Source organism: Mustelus asterias, chromosome 24, assembly GCF_964213995.1.
Source record: "Mustelus asterias chromosome 24, sMusAst1.hap1.1, whole genome shotgun sequence".
Taxonomy (NCBI): Eukaryota; Metazoa; Chordata; class Chondrichthyes; order Carcharhiniformes; family Triakidae; genus Mustelus; species Mustelus asterias.
Genome location: NC_135824.1, coordinates 41,083,387 through 41,097,493, shown reverse-complemented (window position 1 = coordinate 41,097,493; position 14,107 = coordinate 41,083,387). Strand labels below are relative to the sequence as shown.

Genomic DNA, 14,107 nt, shown 5'->3' with positions numbered 1-14,107 from the left:
CAAAACTCAGTAGCAGCAGTGTGTACTATCTACAAGATGCACTACAGCAATTCACCAAAGATCCTTAGACAGCACCTTCCAAACCCACGACCACTCCCATCTAGAAGGACAAGGGCAGCAGAAACATGGGAACACCACTACCTGCAAGTTCCCCTCCTGACTTGGAAATGTATCGCCATTCCTTCATAGTCGCTGGGTCAAAATCCTGGAATTCCCTAATGGCATTGTGGGTCAACCCACAGCACATGGACTGCAACGATTCAAGAAGACAGCTCACCGCCACCTTCTCTAGGGAAACTAGGGATGGGCAATAAATGCTGGGCAGCCAGCGGCGCCCATGTCCCACAAATGAAAGTATTCTTAGGTGATTGGGTAGGGCTAAAGCCAAGCTTTCAAAACTCAAAGCTGAAGTGTTCAGTTTTGGAATCCACATTATAGGAGGGATATGATAGCACTGGAAAGGGTGCAGAGGAGATTTATCAGAATGTTGCCTGGTCTGCAGAGTATAGGTTATGAAGAGAGATTGGATAAACTGAGGTTGTTTTCCTTGGAGCAGAGGAGACTGAGGGGGGGACATAATTAAAATGTATAAAATTATGAGGGGCACAGATAGATAGGAAGAAACATTTCCCATTAATGGAAGAATCAATGACTAAGGGGATTGATTTAAGGTAAGGAGCAGGAGGTTTAGAGGGGATGTGAGGATAAACTTTTTCACCCAGAGGGTGGTGGGAGTCTGGAACTCTCTGCCTGAAAGGGTGGTGGAAACAGAGACTTCCATAACATTTAAGTATTCAGATGTGCACTTGTGATGCCAAGGCATCCAAGGCTATGGGCCAAAGTGCTGGGAAATGGGATTAGAATAGTTAGGTGGTTTGTCTTTGACTGGCGCAGGTGCATTAGGCCAAAGGGCCTTTTCCTGTAACATACATCTCAAGACTCTAAGTCTGTTAACAGGGAAACAGGTCTGGGTATTATAATGCACGAGTCTAAAAAGGTTCACCATCAGTACTGAGGCCAACAAATTACTGGGACAGATTGCAGGGACAATCCAATACAAAATAAACAACACGAGTGTTCTTGATTAGGTCAAATCTAGAATATGGTGTTCAGTTTTGGTCCCTGCTAAAGATTAATTACCTTAGAAAAGGTCATTAATTGATTAATTGCAAGATCATTGATTAATACCGAGTTTAAAATCTCTGTTAATATGATGCTAATTGTGACAACACAGATATCTGTTAGAAATCATTAGGAGGTTTTGCACAAAGGGCCAATTACTTCTGGAACAGGTTGCCAGTTCATACAATAATGCAAATTCATTACAAATATTCAAAAGGAAGCTGGGTGAGTTTATGACTGATACAATGCTATATGCGTGGAAACGAGGATGTGGGATACAATAATGTGTCTCACAGTCATGATAATCTCCTTCTTTTGGATTGCCTTTGGTGTTTGGAACGTAAGTAGTAGGAACAAAGTGCCTGTAAGGCCATAGAGGGAGAGCAGCAGAAGTTCGCGGCTGATACTGGAGTTGGCGGGACTGTCCTATGGGAAGAGATTGGTTTAACGGGGCCCGTATTCACAAGAGTTCAGAAGGATGAGAGGAGATCTGATTGAAATGTGAGTTGTGAGGAGGACACAAAGATGCTTCAATGGGATTTGGAAAGGCTAAAGGCTAAGTGAGTGGACAAAAATTTGGCAGTTGCAATCAGGTTATCCACTTTGATAGGAAAAATAGGAATGCAGAGCATTTCTCAAATGGTGAAAGGCTGGGAAGTGTTGAACTTCAGAGAGACTTGGGTGTCTTTGCTGCAAGCTAACATGCAGGTACAGCAAGCATATAACAAAGTAAATGGCACATTGGTCTTTATTGAAAGAGGATTTCAGCACAGAACCAAATATGTCTAACTGCATAATATAGAGCCTTGGTGAAACCACACCTATGTGCAGATTTGGTCTCTTTACTAAAGGAAAACTTGCCAGAGGAAGTTCAACAAAGGTTCACCAAATTAATTCTTGTGATAGAAGGTGGTTCTAGGAGGAAAGATCAAACAGACTGAGCCTTTATTTTCTGGAGTTTAGAAGAATGAGGTGAGATCTCATTCAAACATACAAAATTCTCACAGGGCTCGACAGGGTAGATGCAAGAAGGATGTTTCCCTTAATTGGAGGTGGGGTGTGGGGGCTCTAGACAAAGAGATACAGCCTCAAAATAAAGAGAAAGCCATTTAGGAATGTGAAAAGGATGAATATCTTCACTCAGGCTAGTAAAATCTTTGAAATCTCTGTCTCAGAGGGCTGCTGAGGCTCAGGCGTTGAGTATGTTCAAAACAGAAATCGATAGTCACACAGTGCAGAAAAGGCCCTTCAGCCCATCAAGTCTGCACCAACAATCACTACCATTAAAGGCGCGCTAATCCCATTTCCTGCACTTGTCCCATACCCTTGAATGTTATGATATTTCAAGTGCCATTCCAACTATTTTTCAAAGGTTGTAAGATTTCCAGCCTCCACTACCTTCCCAGGCAGTGCACTCCAGATTCCCGCCACCCTCAGTGAATTTTTTTTCTCAAATCCCCTCTGAATCTCCCGCCCCTTACCTGCAAATTATGCCCCTCATGATTGACCCCTCAACTAAAGGGAACAGCTGCATCCTACTAACCCTGTCCATAGCCTTCAATCAGGCCATCTCCACCCACCCCCCACCCTTCTCTGCTCTAAAGGAAATAATCCAAGCCTAGCTAGTCTCTCCTTATAGCTCAAATGCTCCATTCCAGGCAAGATCCTGGTGAATCTCCTCTGTACCAACTCTTGTGCTATCACATCCTTCCTATAGTGAGGTGAAACTGCATAAGTAATCCAGCTGTGGCCAAATCAATGCTCTGTACAACTCCAACATTACCTCCTTGCCCTTATAGTGTATGCCACGACTGATAAGAGCTCGTGTCCCATATGTCTTCTTAATTATCCTATTCATGTACTCTACTAGCTTCAGGGATGTGAATAAGAACCCAAAATCCATCTGTTCTTCTGAGCTTCCAGTGTCCTGCCATTCATTCAATACTCCCTCGTCTTGTTTCCTGATCCAAAGTACATCATCTGACACTTATCATGGTTAAATATCATCTGCCACTGAGCTGCCCATCTGACCAACCCATCTATAATGTCCTCGAGGAAAATAAATCTGCTGTCTTTACCTGGTCTGGCCTACATGCGACTTCAGAGCCACAGCAATGTGGTTGACTCTCAATTGCCCTCCAAGGGCAACTAGGGATGGGCAATAAATGCTGGCCAGCTAGTGACATCCATGTCCCACAAATGAATAAAAGAAATATACGTCTTTCTGTAATCTACAACCATCTTCTTCATTATTAAACACTCTACCAATCTTGGGGTCATCTGCAAACTTGCTTAATGTTCCCCCCACATTTTCATCTATATCATTCATATATATATATAAAAAAACAATAAGGGGTGATCTTTCTAAGTGCTGAACGAGTGTGAGAACAGAATCGTGTCCATTGTTTGGTCGAGATCCCAGACACAATCGTATGGTACTTAACAAAAGAGGCAAAACGTGATTCTCACCGTTGAGGGGGAAGGGGAGTGGTCAGAGTCTATTTACACTACGAAGCCGGCTGTTGAGCTCTAGGGGCGCCATTGCGCAGGCACCCCGATCTCTCAGTGCACTGATCTGTCAACCTTCCACCCGATCGTCACCCTGGCCGATGGCTGCCCCCAAACCAAAGTCCAGCCAATCACCTCATCGGCTGATTCCCGATGCAGAGTACTCACTCCCTACAGAGCTCCCCTCATCATCATGGGCCCATCGCCTTCAGGACCTGCAACGCCCTTCCTCTTAAGCAGTGGGCACTGCCAGCATGCCAGACTGGCATTGTCCAAGGGGCACTGTCCACCCCTGCCCATGACCACCCAGGGGACCTCAAATGCCTCCGGTCCACCCAGCAAGGCCACCATTTCAGGTCCCCATTGGTGGGCACAATGTGTGATCCTCACCAGTGAGGACCTTCATCGGTGAGCAGCAAAGACAAGTGAGCGTGGACGATAACATCTGGAACTCATTAATTACATTGAAATTAACAAATGAATACTTAATTCAACCTCGTAGGCCAGTATCATTGCGAGATGCAAGAAAACAGGCGCGAGTCTGATTTTTCGCCTCTCATCCAATCTTACCGGCTTGCTATGCTGATCAACTAACATGGCGAGTTGGTACTATCATCCCCTAAGGGTCCCAGTACTGATGCTCATGGCACACTGCTGGACACTGGACTTCTAGTCACTCGAACAGAATTCTATCACGAACCTTTTGACCCATTACTGAGCCAATTCCAGATCTATTGCGCCAAGTTGCCCTGACTTCCATGTGCTTCTAAACCAGTCTCCCCTGTGGGACCTTGTCAAAGGCATTGCTAAAATCCATTTAAACTACATCAACTGAACTTCCCTCATCCACACACGATCACATTTTTGAAAAATTCTAACAAATTTGTTAGGCATGACCGCTCCCCCCCCACCGACAAAGCCATGCTGACGATCCCTAATTAACCTATGCCTTTCCAAGTGAATATTGGAATTAATTCTCTCCATCAGAATTTTCTCCAATAGTTTCTCTACCATTGAAGTGAGACTCACTGGTCTGTAATTTCCTGGTTCATCTCTACCATCCTTCTTGAAAAATGGAACCACGTTAACCATCTTCCAGTCCTCTGGTGCTTCTCCTGTGGCCAGAGAGGAATTAAAAATGTGTCAGAGCCCCTGTTATTTCCTGCCTCGCCTCCTACAGAAGCCTTGGATACAATTTATCCTGGCCTGGAGATTTGTCCATTTTTAAGTATGCCAGAGCCCCCCAAAACCTCCCCATTTCCTATGTTAAACTGTGCTAGTTCCTCACAGTCCCTGCTCCTGAATTCTGTACCTACATTCTCCTTTAACAGAGTGAAGACCGAAGAGAAGTATTCATTTCACACCTTTCCAATATCCTGCGACACACACACTGCCCCCTTGGTCTCTAATGGGCCCGACTCTCTCCCTGGCTAACCTCTTCCCTTTAATGTATCTATAAAATATCTTAGGATTCTCCCTAATCCTGTTTGCAAGTTCTTTTTCATGCCCCCTTTTTGCTCTTCTAATTGCTTTCTTAAGTTCTCTTTTGCACTTCTTACATTCCTCTGGGGCCCCTGCTAAGTTGCTCCCTTTGGACTTACTAAACTCACAGAATCACAGAATATTACACTGCAGAAGAGGCCCTTTGGCCCATCGAGTCTGCACCAATGCATGAAATACCCTGACCTGCCCACCTAATCCCATTGCCAGCACTTGGTCAATAACCTTGAATGTTACAGCATGCCAAGTACTCATCCATGTACTTTTCAAAGGGTGTGAGGCATCCCGCCTCCACCACCCTCCCAAGCAGTGCATTCCAGACCCTCACCACCCTCTGAATTAAAAAAGCTTTTCCTCAAATCCCCCCAAACCTCACTTTTAACTTGTGTCCCCTCATAACTGACCCTTCAACTAAGGGGAACAGCTGTTCCCTATCCACCCTGTCCATGCCTCTCATAATTCTGAACAGCTTAATCAGGTCACCCCCTCAGTCTTCTCTGCTCCAACAAAAACAACCCAAACCTCTCCAACATCTCTCTATAATTTAAATGCTCCATCCCAGGCAGCATCCTGGTGAATCTCCTCTGCACCCCCTCCAGTGCAATCACATCCTTCCTGTAATTTGGCAACCAGAACTACACGCAATAGTCCAGCTGTGGCCTCATCAAAGTTCTATACAACTCCATTATGACCTCTCTGCTTTTGTAATCTATATCCCGATTGATAAAGGTGAGTGTGCCATATGCCTTTTTCACCACCCTATTTACCTGCCTTTCCGCCTTCAGAGATCTATAGACAAACACGCCAAGGTCTCTTTGTTCTTCGGAACTTCCCAGTGTCAGACCTTTCATAGTATACTTCCTTGTCAAATTACTCCTTCCAAAGTGCATCACCTCACACTTTTCAGGGTTAAATTACATCTGCGACTTATCCACCCATTTGACCATCTCATCTATAGCTTCCTATCTTTCTGTCCTCGGCAAACTTACTGATCCTACCCCCCACATAGTCATCGATGTCATTTATATAAATGATGAACAATAGGGGGCCCAGCACGGATCTCTGTAGTACGCCACTGGTCACCAGTCACTAAAGCAGCCATCTGTCACCACCCTCTGTCTCCTACTGCTAAGCCAATTATGAATCCACCTTGTCAGATCACCCTGTCTCGCCTTCTTAATAAATCTCCCATGTGGGACTTTGTCAAAGGCTTTGCTGAAATCCAAGTAAACTACATCAACCGCGCTACCCTCATCCACACACTTGGTTACATGCTCAAAAAATTCAATCAAATTTGTTAGACATGACCTCCCTCTGTCAAAACCATGCTGACTATCCCTGATCAAACCTTGCCTCTCCAAATGGAAGTAAATTCTCTCCCTCAGAACCTTCTCCAGTAGTTTCCCAACCACAGACGTGAGACTCACTGGTCTGTTGCTCCGACTTGTCTCTACAACCCTTCTTAAATAGTGGGACCACATTAGCTGTTCTCCAGTCCTCTAGCACCCCCCTGGTGGTAAGGGAGGAATTAAAAATTTGGGTCAGAGCCCCTGCAATTTCCTCCCTTGCCTCCCACAAGAGCTTGGGACACAATTCATCTATAGAACATAGAACAGTACAGCACAGTACAGACCCTTTGGCCCTCGATGTTGTGCCGAGCTTTCTCCGAAACTAAAATCAAGCTATCCCACTCCCTATCATTCTGGTGTGCTCCATGTGCCTATCCAATAACCGCTTGAAAGTTCCTAAAGTGTCCGACTCCACTATCAAAGCAAGCAGTCTATTCCACACCCCAACCACTCTCGGAGTAAAGAACCTTCCTCGAACATCCTTCCTGTATCTCCCACCATGAACCTTATAGTTATGCCCCCTAGTAATAGCTACATCCACCCAAGGAAATAGTCTCTGAACGTCCACTCTACCTATCCCCCTCGTCATCTTATAAACCTCTATTAAGTCACCTCTCATCCTCCTCCGCTCTAAAGAGAAAAGCCCCAGCTCCCTCAATCTTTCCTCATAAGACCGACCCTCCAAACCAGACAGCATCCTGGTAAATCTCCTTTGCACTCTTTCCAGCGCTTCCACATCCATCTTATAGTGAGGTGACCAGAACTGCATGCGATATTCCAAATGTGGTCTCACCAAGGTCCTGTACAGTTGCAGCATAACCCCACGGTTCTTAAACTCAAACCCCCTGTTAATAAACGCTAACACACTATAGGCCTTCTTCACGGCTCTATCCACTTGAGTGGCAACCTTCAGAGATCTGCGGATATGAACCCCAAGATCTCTCTGTTCCTCCACATTCCTCAGGACCCTGCCGTTGACCCTGTAATCCACATTCAAATTTGTCCTACCAAAATGAATCACCTCGTACTTATCAGGGTTAAACTCCATCTGCCATTTTCCGGCCCAGCTCTGCATCCTATCAATGTCTCTCTGCAGCCTACAACAGCCCTCCACCTCATCCACTACTCCACCAATCTTGGTGTCATCAGCAAATTTACTGACCCACCCTTCAGCCCCCTCCTCCAAGTCATTGATAAAAATCAGAAATAGCAGAGGACCCAGCACTGATCCCTGTGGACACAGCTGGTAACTGGTCTCCAGTCTGAAAATTTTCCATCCACCACCACCCTCTGTCTTCTATGAGATAGCCAGTTACTTATCCAATCAGCCAAATCTCCCTCTATCCTACACCTCCTTACTTTCTTCATGAGCCGACCATGGGGAACCTTATCAAACGCCTTACTAAAATCCATGTATACGACATCAACTGCTCTATCTTCATCTACACACTTAATTACCTCCTCAAAGAATTCAATCAAATTTGTGAGGCAAGACTTACCCTTCACAAATCCATGTTGACTATCCTAGATTATGCTGCATCTTTCCAAATGGTCATAAATCCTATCCCTCAGGACCTTTTCCATTAACTTACCGACCACCGAAGTAAGACTAACTGGCCTATAATTACCAGGGTCATTCCTATTTCCTTTCTTGAACAGAGGAACAACATTCGCCACTCTCCAGTCCTCTGGCACTATCCCCGTGGACGGTGAGGACCCAAAGATCAAAGCCAAAGGCTCTGCCATCTCATCCCGTGCCTCCCAAAGAATCCGAGGATATATCCCATCTGGCCCAGGGGACTTATCGACCCTCAGGTTTTTCAAAATTGCTAATACCTCTTCCCTCAGAACATCCACCTCCTCCAGCCTATCGGCCTGTATCTCACACTCATCCTCAAAAACATGGCCCCTCTCCTTGATGAACACTGAAGAAAAGTATTCATTCATCGCCTCTCCTATCTCTTCTGACTCCATGCACAAGTTCCCACTACTGTCCTTGACCGGCCCTAACCTCACCCTGGTCATTCTTTTGCTTCTCACATAAGAGTAAAAAGCCTTGGGGTTTTCCTTGATCCGACCCGCCAAGGACTTCTCATGCCCCCTCCTAGCTCTCCTAAGCCCTTTTTTTTAGCTCATTCCTTGCTACCTTGTAACCTTCAAGCGACCCAATTGAACCTTGTTTTCTCATCCTTACATACGCTTCCCTTTTCCTCTTGACAAGACATTCAACCTCTTTTGTGAACCATGGTTCCCTCACTTGTCCATTCCCTCCCTGCCTGACAGGGACATACCCATCAAGGACACGCAGTATTTGTTCCTTGAACAAGCTCCACTTTTCATTTGTGCCTTTCCCTGACAGTTTCTGTTCCCATCTTATGCTCCCTAATTCCCGCCTAATCGCATCATAATTACCCCTCTCCCAATTATAAACCTTGCCCTGCCGTATGGTCCTATCCCTCTCCAATGCAATGGAGATTTGTCCACTTTTAAGCCCGTCAATATCTCCAACATCTTGTCACTCCCTATGACAATTTTCTCTACGGCCTCAGTCTCTCTTCCCAAGTTCCTTAACTACCTCCTCATTCTCACGGGTGAAGACAGATGTGAAATATTCATTGAACACCCTACCGATGTCCTCTGCCTCTACCCACAGATTGCCCCCTTGGTTCCGAATGGGCCCTACTCTTTCTCTGGTTATCCTCTTCCCATTGATATACTTATAGAATATCTTAGGATTTTCCCTAATTTTACCAGCCAGAGCTTTCTCATATCTCCGCTTTGCATTTCTAATTGATTTCTTAAGCTCCATCCTGCACTTTCTATATTCCACTAGTGCCTCCACAGTGTTACGGGGCGGCACGGTGGCACAGTGGTTAGCACTGCTGCCTCACAGCGCCAGGGACCTGGGTTCGATTCCCGGCTTGGGTCACTGTGTTTGTGGAGTCTGCACATTCTCCCCATGTCTGCGTGGGTTTCCTCTGGGTGCTCCAGTTTCCTCCCACAGTTTGAAAGACGTGGTTAGGTGCACTGACCCGAACAGGCGCTGGAGTGTGGCGACTAGGGGAATTTCACAGTAACTTCATTGCAGTGTTAATGTAAACCTTACTCGTGACTAACAAATAAACTTTAACTTTACTCCCCTTATACCTGTTAAAAGCCTCCCTTTTCCTTCTCATTGTACCCTGAATGTTTCTGGTCATCTATGGCTCTCTGGGTTTGTTACATCTTCCTATTACCCGAGAGGGAACATGTTGGGCCTGTACCTTCCCCATTTCACCTTTGAACACCCCCACTGCTCTTCCATAGATTTCCCCACAAATAACTCGTTCCAGTCTATCTTGGCCAGATCCTGCCTAATTTTATTGAAGCTTCTTCCTCATCCAGTCCTGAATTATCTTAGACACAGTAAGAAGTCTCACAACACCAGGTTAAAGTCCAACAGGTTTATTTGGTAGCAAATACCATAAGCTTTCGGAGCGCTGCTCCTTCGTCAGATGGAGTGGAAATGTGCTCTCAAACAGTGCACAGAGACACAAAATCAAGTTACAGAATACTGATTAGAATGCGAATCCCTACAGCCAGCCAGATCTTAAAGGTACAGACAATGTGGGTGGAGAGAGCATTAAACACAGGTTAAAGAGATGTGTATTGTCTCCAGACAGAACAGCTAGTGAGATTCTGCAAGTCCAGGAGGCAAGCTGTGGGGGTTACTGATAATGTGACATAAACCAAACATCCCGGTTTAGGCCGCCTCATGTGTGCGGAACTTGGCCATCAGTTTCTGCTCAGTGACTCTGCGCTGTCGTGAAGGCCGCCTTGGAGAACGCTTACCTGAAGATCCAAGGCTGAATGCCCGTGACTGCTGAAGTGCTCCCCCACAGGAAGAGAACAGTCTTGCCTGGTGATTGTCGAGCGGTGTTCATTCATCCGTTGTTGTAGCGTCTGCATGGTTTCCCCAATGTACCATGCCTCGGGACATCCTTTCCTGCAGCGTATCAGGTAGACAATGTCGGCCAACGTTGTCCACCTGATACGCTGCAGGAAAGGATGTCCCGAGGCATGGTACATTGGGGAAACCATGCAGACACTACGACAACGGATGAATGAACACCGCTCGACAATCACCAGGCAAGACTGTTCTCTTCCTGTGGGGGAGCACTTCAGCAGTCACGGACATTCAGCCTTGGATCTTCAGGTAAGCGTTCTCCAAGGCGGCCGTCACGACACACGACAGGGCAGAGTCGCTGAGCAGAAACTGATAGCCAAGTTCCGCACACATGAGGACGGCCTAAACCGGGATGTTGAATTTATGTCACATTATCAGTAACCCCCACAGCTTGCCTCCTGGACTTGCGGGCTGTCCTGTCTGGAGACAATGCACATCTCTTTAACCTGTGCTTAATACTCCCTCCACCCACATTGTCTGTATCTTTAAGATCTGGTTGGCTGTAGGGATTCGCATTCTAATCAGTATTCTGTAACTTGATTTTGTGTCTCTGTGCCCTGTTTGAGAGCACATTTCCACTCCATCTGACGAAGGAGCAGCGCTCCGAAAGCTAATGGTATTTGCTACCAAATAAACCTGTTGGACTTTAACCTGGTGTTGCTAAAACTCTTAAATGGAATTTATCGCAGACAAGTGTGAGATAGAACATAGAACAGTACAGCACAGAACAGGCCCTTCGGCCCACAATGTTGTGCCGAGCTTTGTCTGAAACCCAGATCAAGCTATTTCCTCCCTATCATCCCGAAGTACTCCATGTGCCTATCCAATAGCTTCTTAAATGTTCCTAAAGTTTCTGACTCCACTATCCCTGCAGGCAGTCCATTCCACACCCCAACCACTCTCTGAGTAAAAAACCTACCCTTGGACATCCTTCCTATATCTCCCATCATGAACCCTATAGTTATGCCCCCTAGTTACCGCTCCATTCACCCAAGGAAATAGTCTTTGAACGTTCACTCTATCTAGCCCCCTCATCATCTTATAAACCTCTATCAAGTCTCCTCTCAACCTCCTCCGCTCCAAAGAGAAAAGCCCAAGTTCCCTCAACCTTTCCTCATAAGACCTACCCTCCAAACCAGGCAGCATCCTGGTAAATCTCCTTTGCACTCTTTCCAGCGCTTCCACATCCTTCTTATAGTGAGGTGACCAGAACTGCACACAATATTCCAAATGTGGTCTCACCAAGGTCCTGTACAGTTGTAGCATAACCCCACGGCTCTTAAACTCAAACCCCCTGTTAATGAACGCCAACACACTATAGGCCTTCTTCACAGCTCTATCCACTTGAGTGGCAACCTTCAGAGATCTATGGATATGAACCCCAAGATCTCTCTGTTCCTCCACATTCTTCAGAACCCTACCTGTGACCCTGTAATCCACATTTAAATTTGTCCTACCAAAATGAATCACCTCGCATTTGTCAGGGTTAAACTCCATTTGCCATTTTTCAGCCCAGCTCTGCATCCTATCTATATCTCTTTGCAGCCTACAACAGCCCTCCACCTCATCCACTACTCCACCAATCTTGGTGTCATCAGCAAATTTACTGATCCACCCTTCAGCCCCCTCCTCCAAGTCATTTATAAAAATTACAAATAGCAGAGGACCAAGCACTGATCCCTGTGGCACTCCGCTGGTAGCCGGTTTCCAGTCCGAAAATTTTCCATCCACCACCACCCTCTGTCTTCTGTTAGATAGCCAGTTACCTATCCAATCGGCCAAACTTCCTTCTATCCCACACATCCTTACTTTCTTCATAAGCCGACCGTGGGGGACTTTATCAAACGCCTTACTAAAATCCATGTATATGACATCAACTGCACTACCTTCATCTACACACTTAGTTACCTCCTCAAAAAATTCCATCAAATTTGTGAGGCAAGACTTGCCCTTCACAAATCCGTGCTGACTATCCCGGATTAAGCTGCATCTTTCTAAATGGTCGTAAATCCTATCCCCAAGGACCTTTTCTATCAACTTACCGACCACCGAAGTAAGACTAACTGGCCTATAATTACCAGGGTCATTTCTATTCCCTTTCTTAAACAAAGGAACCACATTCGCCACTCTCCAGTCCTCTGGTACCATCCCCGTGGACAGTGAGGTGCAAAGATCAATGCCAAAGGCTCTGCTATCTCATCCCTTGCCTCCCAAATAATCCTAGGATATATTTCATCAGGCCCAGGGGACTTATCAACATTCAGTTTATTCAAAATTGCTAGTACATCTTCCCTCCGAACATCTACTTCATCCAGCCTATCAGCCTGTGACACCATTTCTTCCTCAAAAACATGGCCCCTCTCCTTGGTGAACACCGAAGAAAAGTATTCATTCATCACCTCTCCTATCTCTTCTGACTCCATGCACAAATTCCCACTGCCGTCCTTGACCGGCCCCAGCCTCACCCTGGTCATTCTTTTATTCCTCACATAAGAGTAAAAAGCCTTGGGGTTTTCCTTGATCCGACCCGCCAAGGACTTCTCATGCCCCCTCCTAGCTCTCCTAAGCCCCTTTTTCAGCTCATTTCTTGCTAACTTGTAACCCTCCATCGAGCCAACTGAACCTTGTTTTCTCAACCTAACATACGCTTCCTTCTTCTTCTTGACAAGACATTCCACCTCTTTTGTGAACCATGGTTCCCTCACTCGGCCATTTCCTCTCTGCCTGGCAGGGACATACCTATCAAGGACACGCAGTATTTGTTCCTTGAAAAAGTTCCACTTATCATTGGTGCCTTTGCCTGATATTGCACTTTGGAAGGACAAACCAAAGTAGAACGTACAGGGTAAATGGTAGGACTCTGAAGAGTGCAGTTGAACAGAGGGATCTGGGAATACAGGTACAGAATTCCCTAAGAGTGACGTCACAGGTGGATAGGGTTGTAAAGAATGCCTTTGGTACATTGGCCTTTATAAATCGGAGTATAAAAGTTGGAGTGTTATAGTAAGGTTATATAAGGCATTGGTGAGGCCGAATTTAGAGTATTATGTACAGTTTTGGTCACCTAGTTACAGGAAGGATGTAAATAAGGTTGAAAGAGTGCAGAGAAGGTTCACAAGGATGTTGCCGGGACTTGAGAAGCTGAGTTACAGAGAGAGATTGAATAGGTTGGGACTTTATTCCCTGGAGCGTAAAGAATGAGGGGAGATTTGATAGAGGTGTATAAGATTTTGATGGGTATAGATAGAGTGAATGCAAGCAGGTTTTTTCCATTGAGGCAAGGGGAGAAAAAAACCAGAGGGCATGGGTTAAGGGTGAAAGGAGAAAAGTTTAAAGGGAATATTAGGGGGGGCTTCTTCACGCAGAGAGTGGTGGGAGTGTGGAATGAGCTGCCGGATAAAGTGCTAAATGCTTTTAACATTTAAGAAAAACTTGGACGGGTTCATGGTTGAGAGGGGTGTGGAGGGATATGGTCCAAGTGCAGGTCAGTGGGACGAGGCAAAAAATGGTTCGGCACAGACAAGAAGGGCCGAAAGGCCTGTTTCTGAGCTGTAATTTTCTATGGTTCTATCTTGCCTGACTAACTTCACTGAATCTTCTGAGGAGGACTGATGAGGGTGGTGTGTTTGATGTAACCTAGCTGGATTTTAGCAAAGCTTTTGACAAGGCTTAACATAGCAGA

At 45.8% G+C, this 14,107-nt stretch overlaps 1 protein-coding gene across 3 annotated transcripts in view; it reads right to left on the bottom strand.

Moving 5' to 3' along the window:
• Positions 1-14,107, bottom strand: part of spg21 (SPG21 abhydrolase domain containing, maspardin) — a 137,042-nt gene that overhangs the window by 79,981 nt on the left and 42,954 nt on the right. Inside the window, exon 1 of one of the 3 annotated variants that reach the window (XM_078241606.1) lies at positions 4,660-4,739. The exons of the other annotated variants lie outside the window; for them this stretch is intronic. Within the exon in view, the coding sequence (XP_078097732.1) occupies positions 4,660-4,722 (63 nt within the window). The 5' untranslated portion in view covers positions 4,723-4,739. Of the gene's footprint in view, positions 1-4,659; positions 4,740-14,107 lie in introns of those variants that run through there. 3 annotated transcript variants of the gene reach the window in all.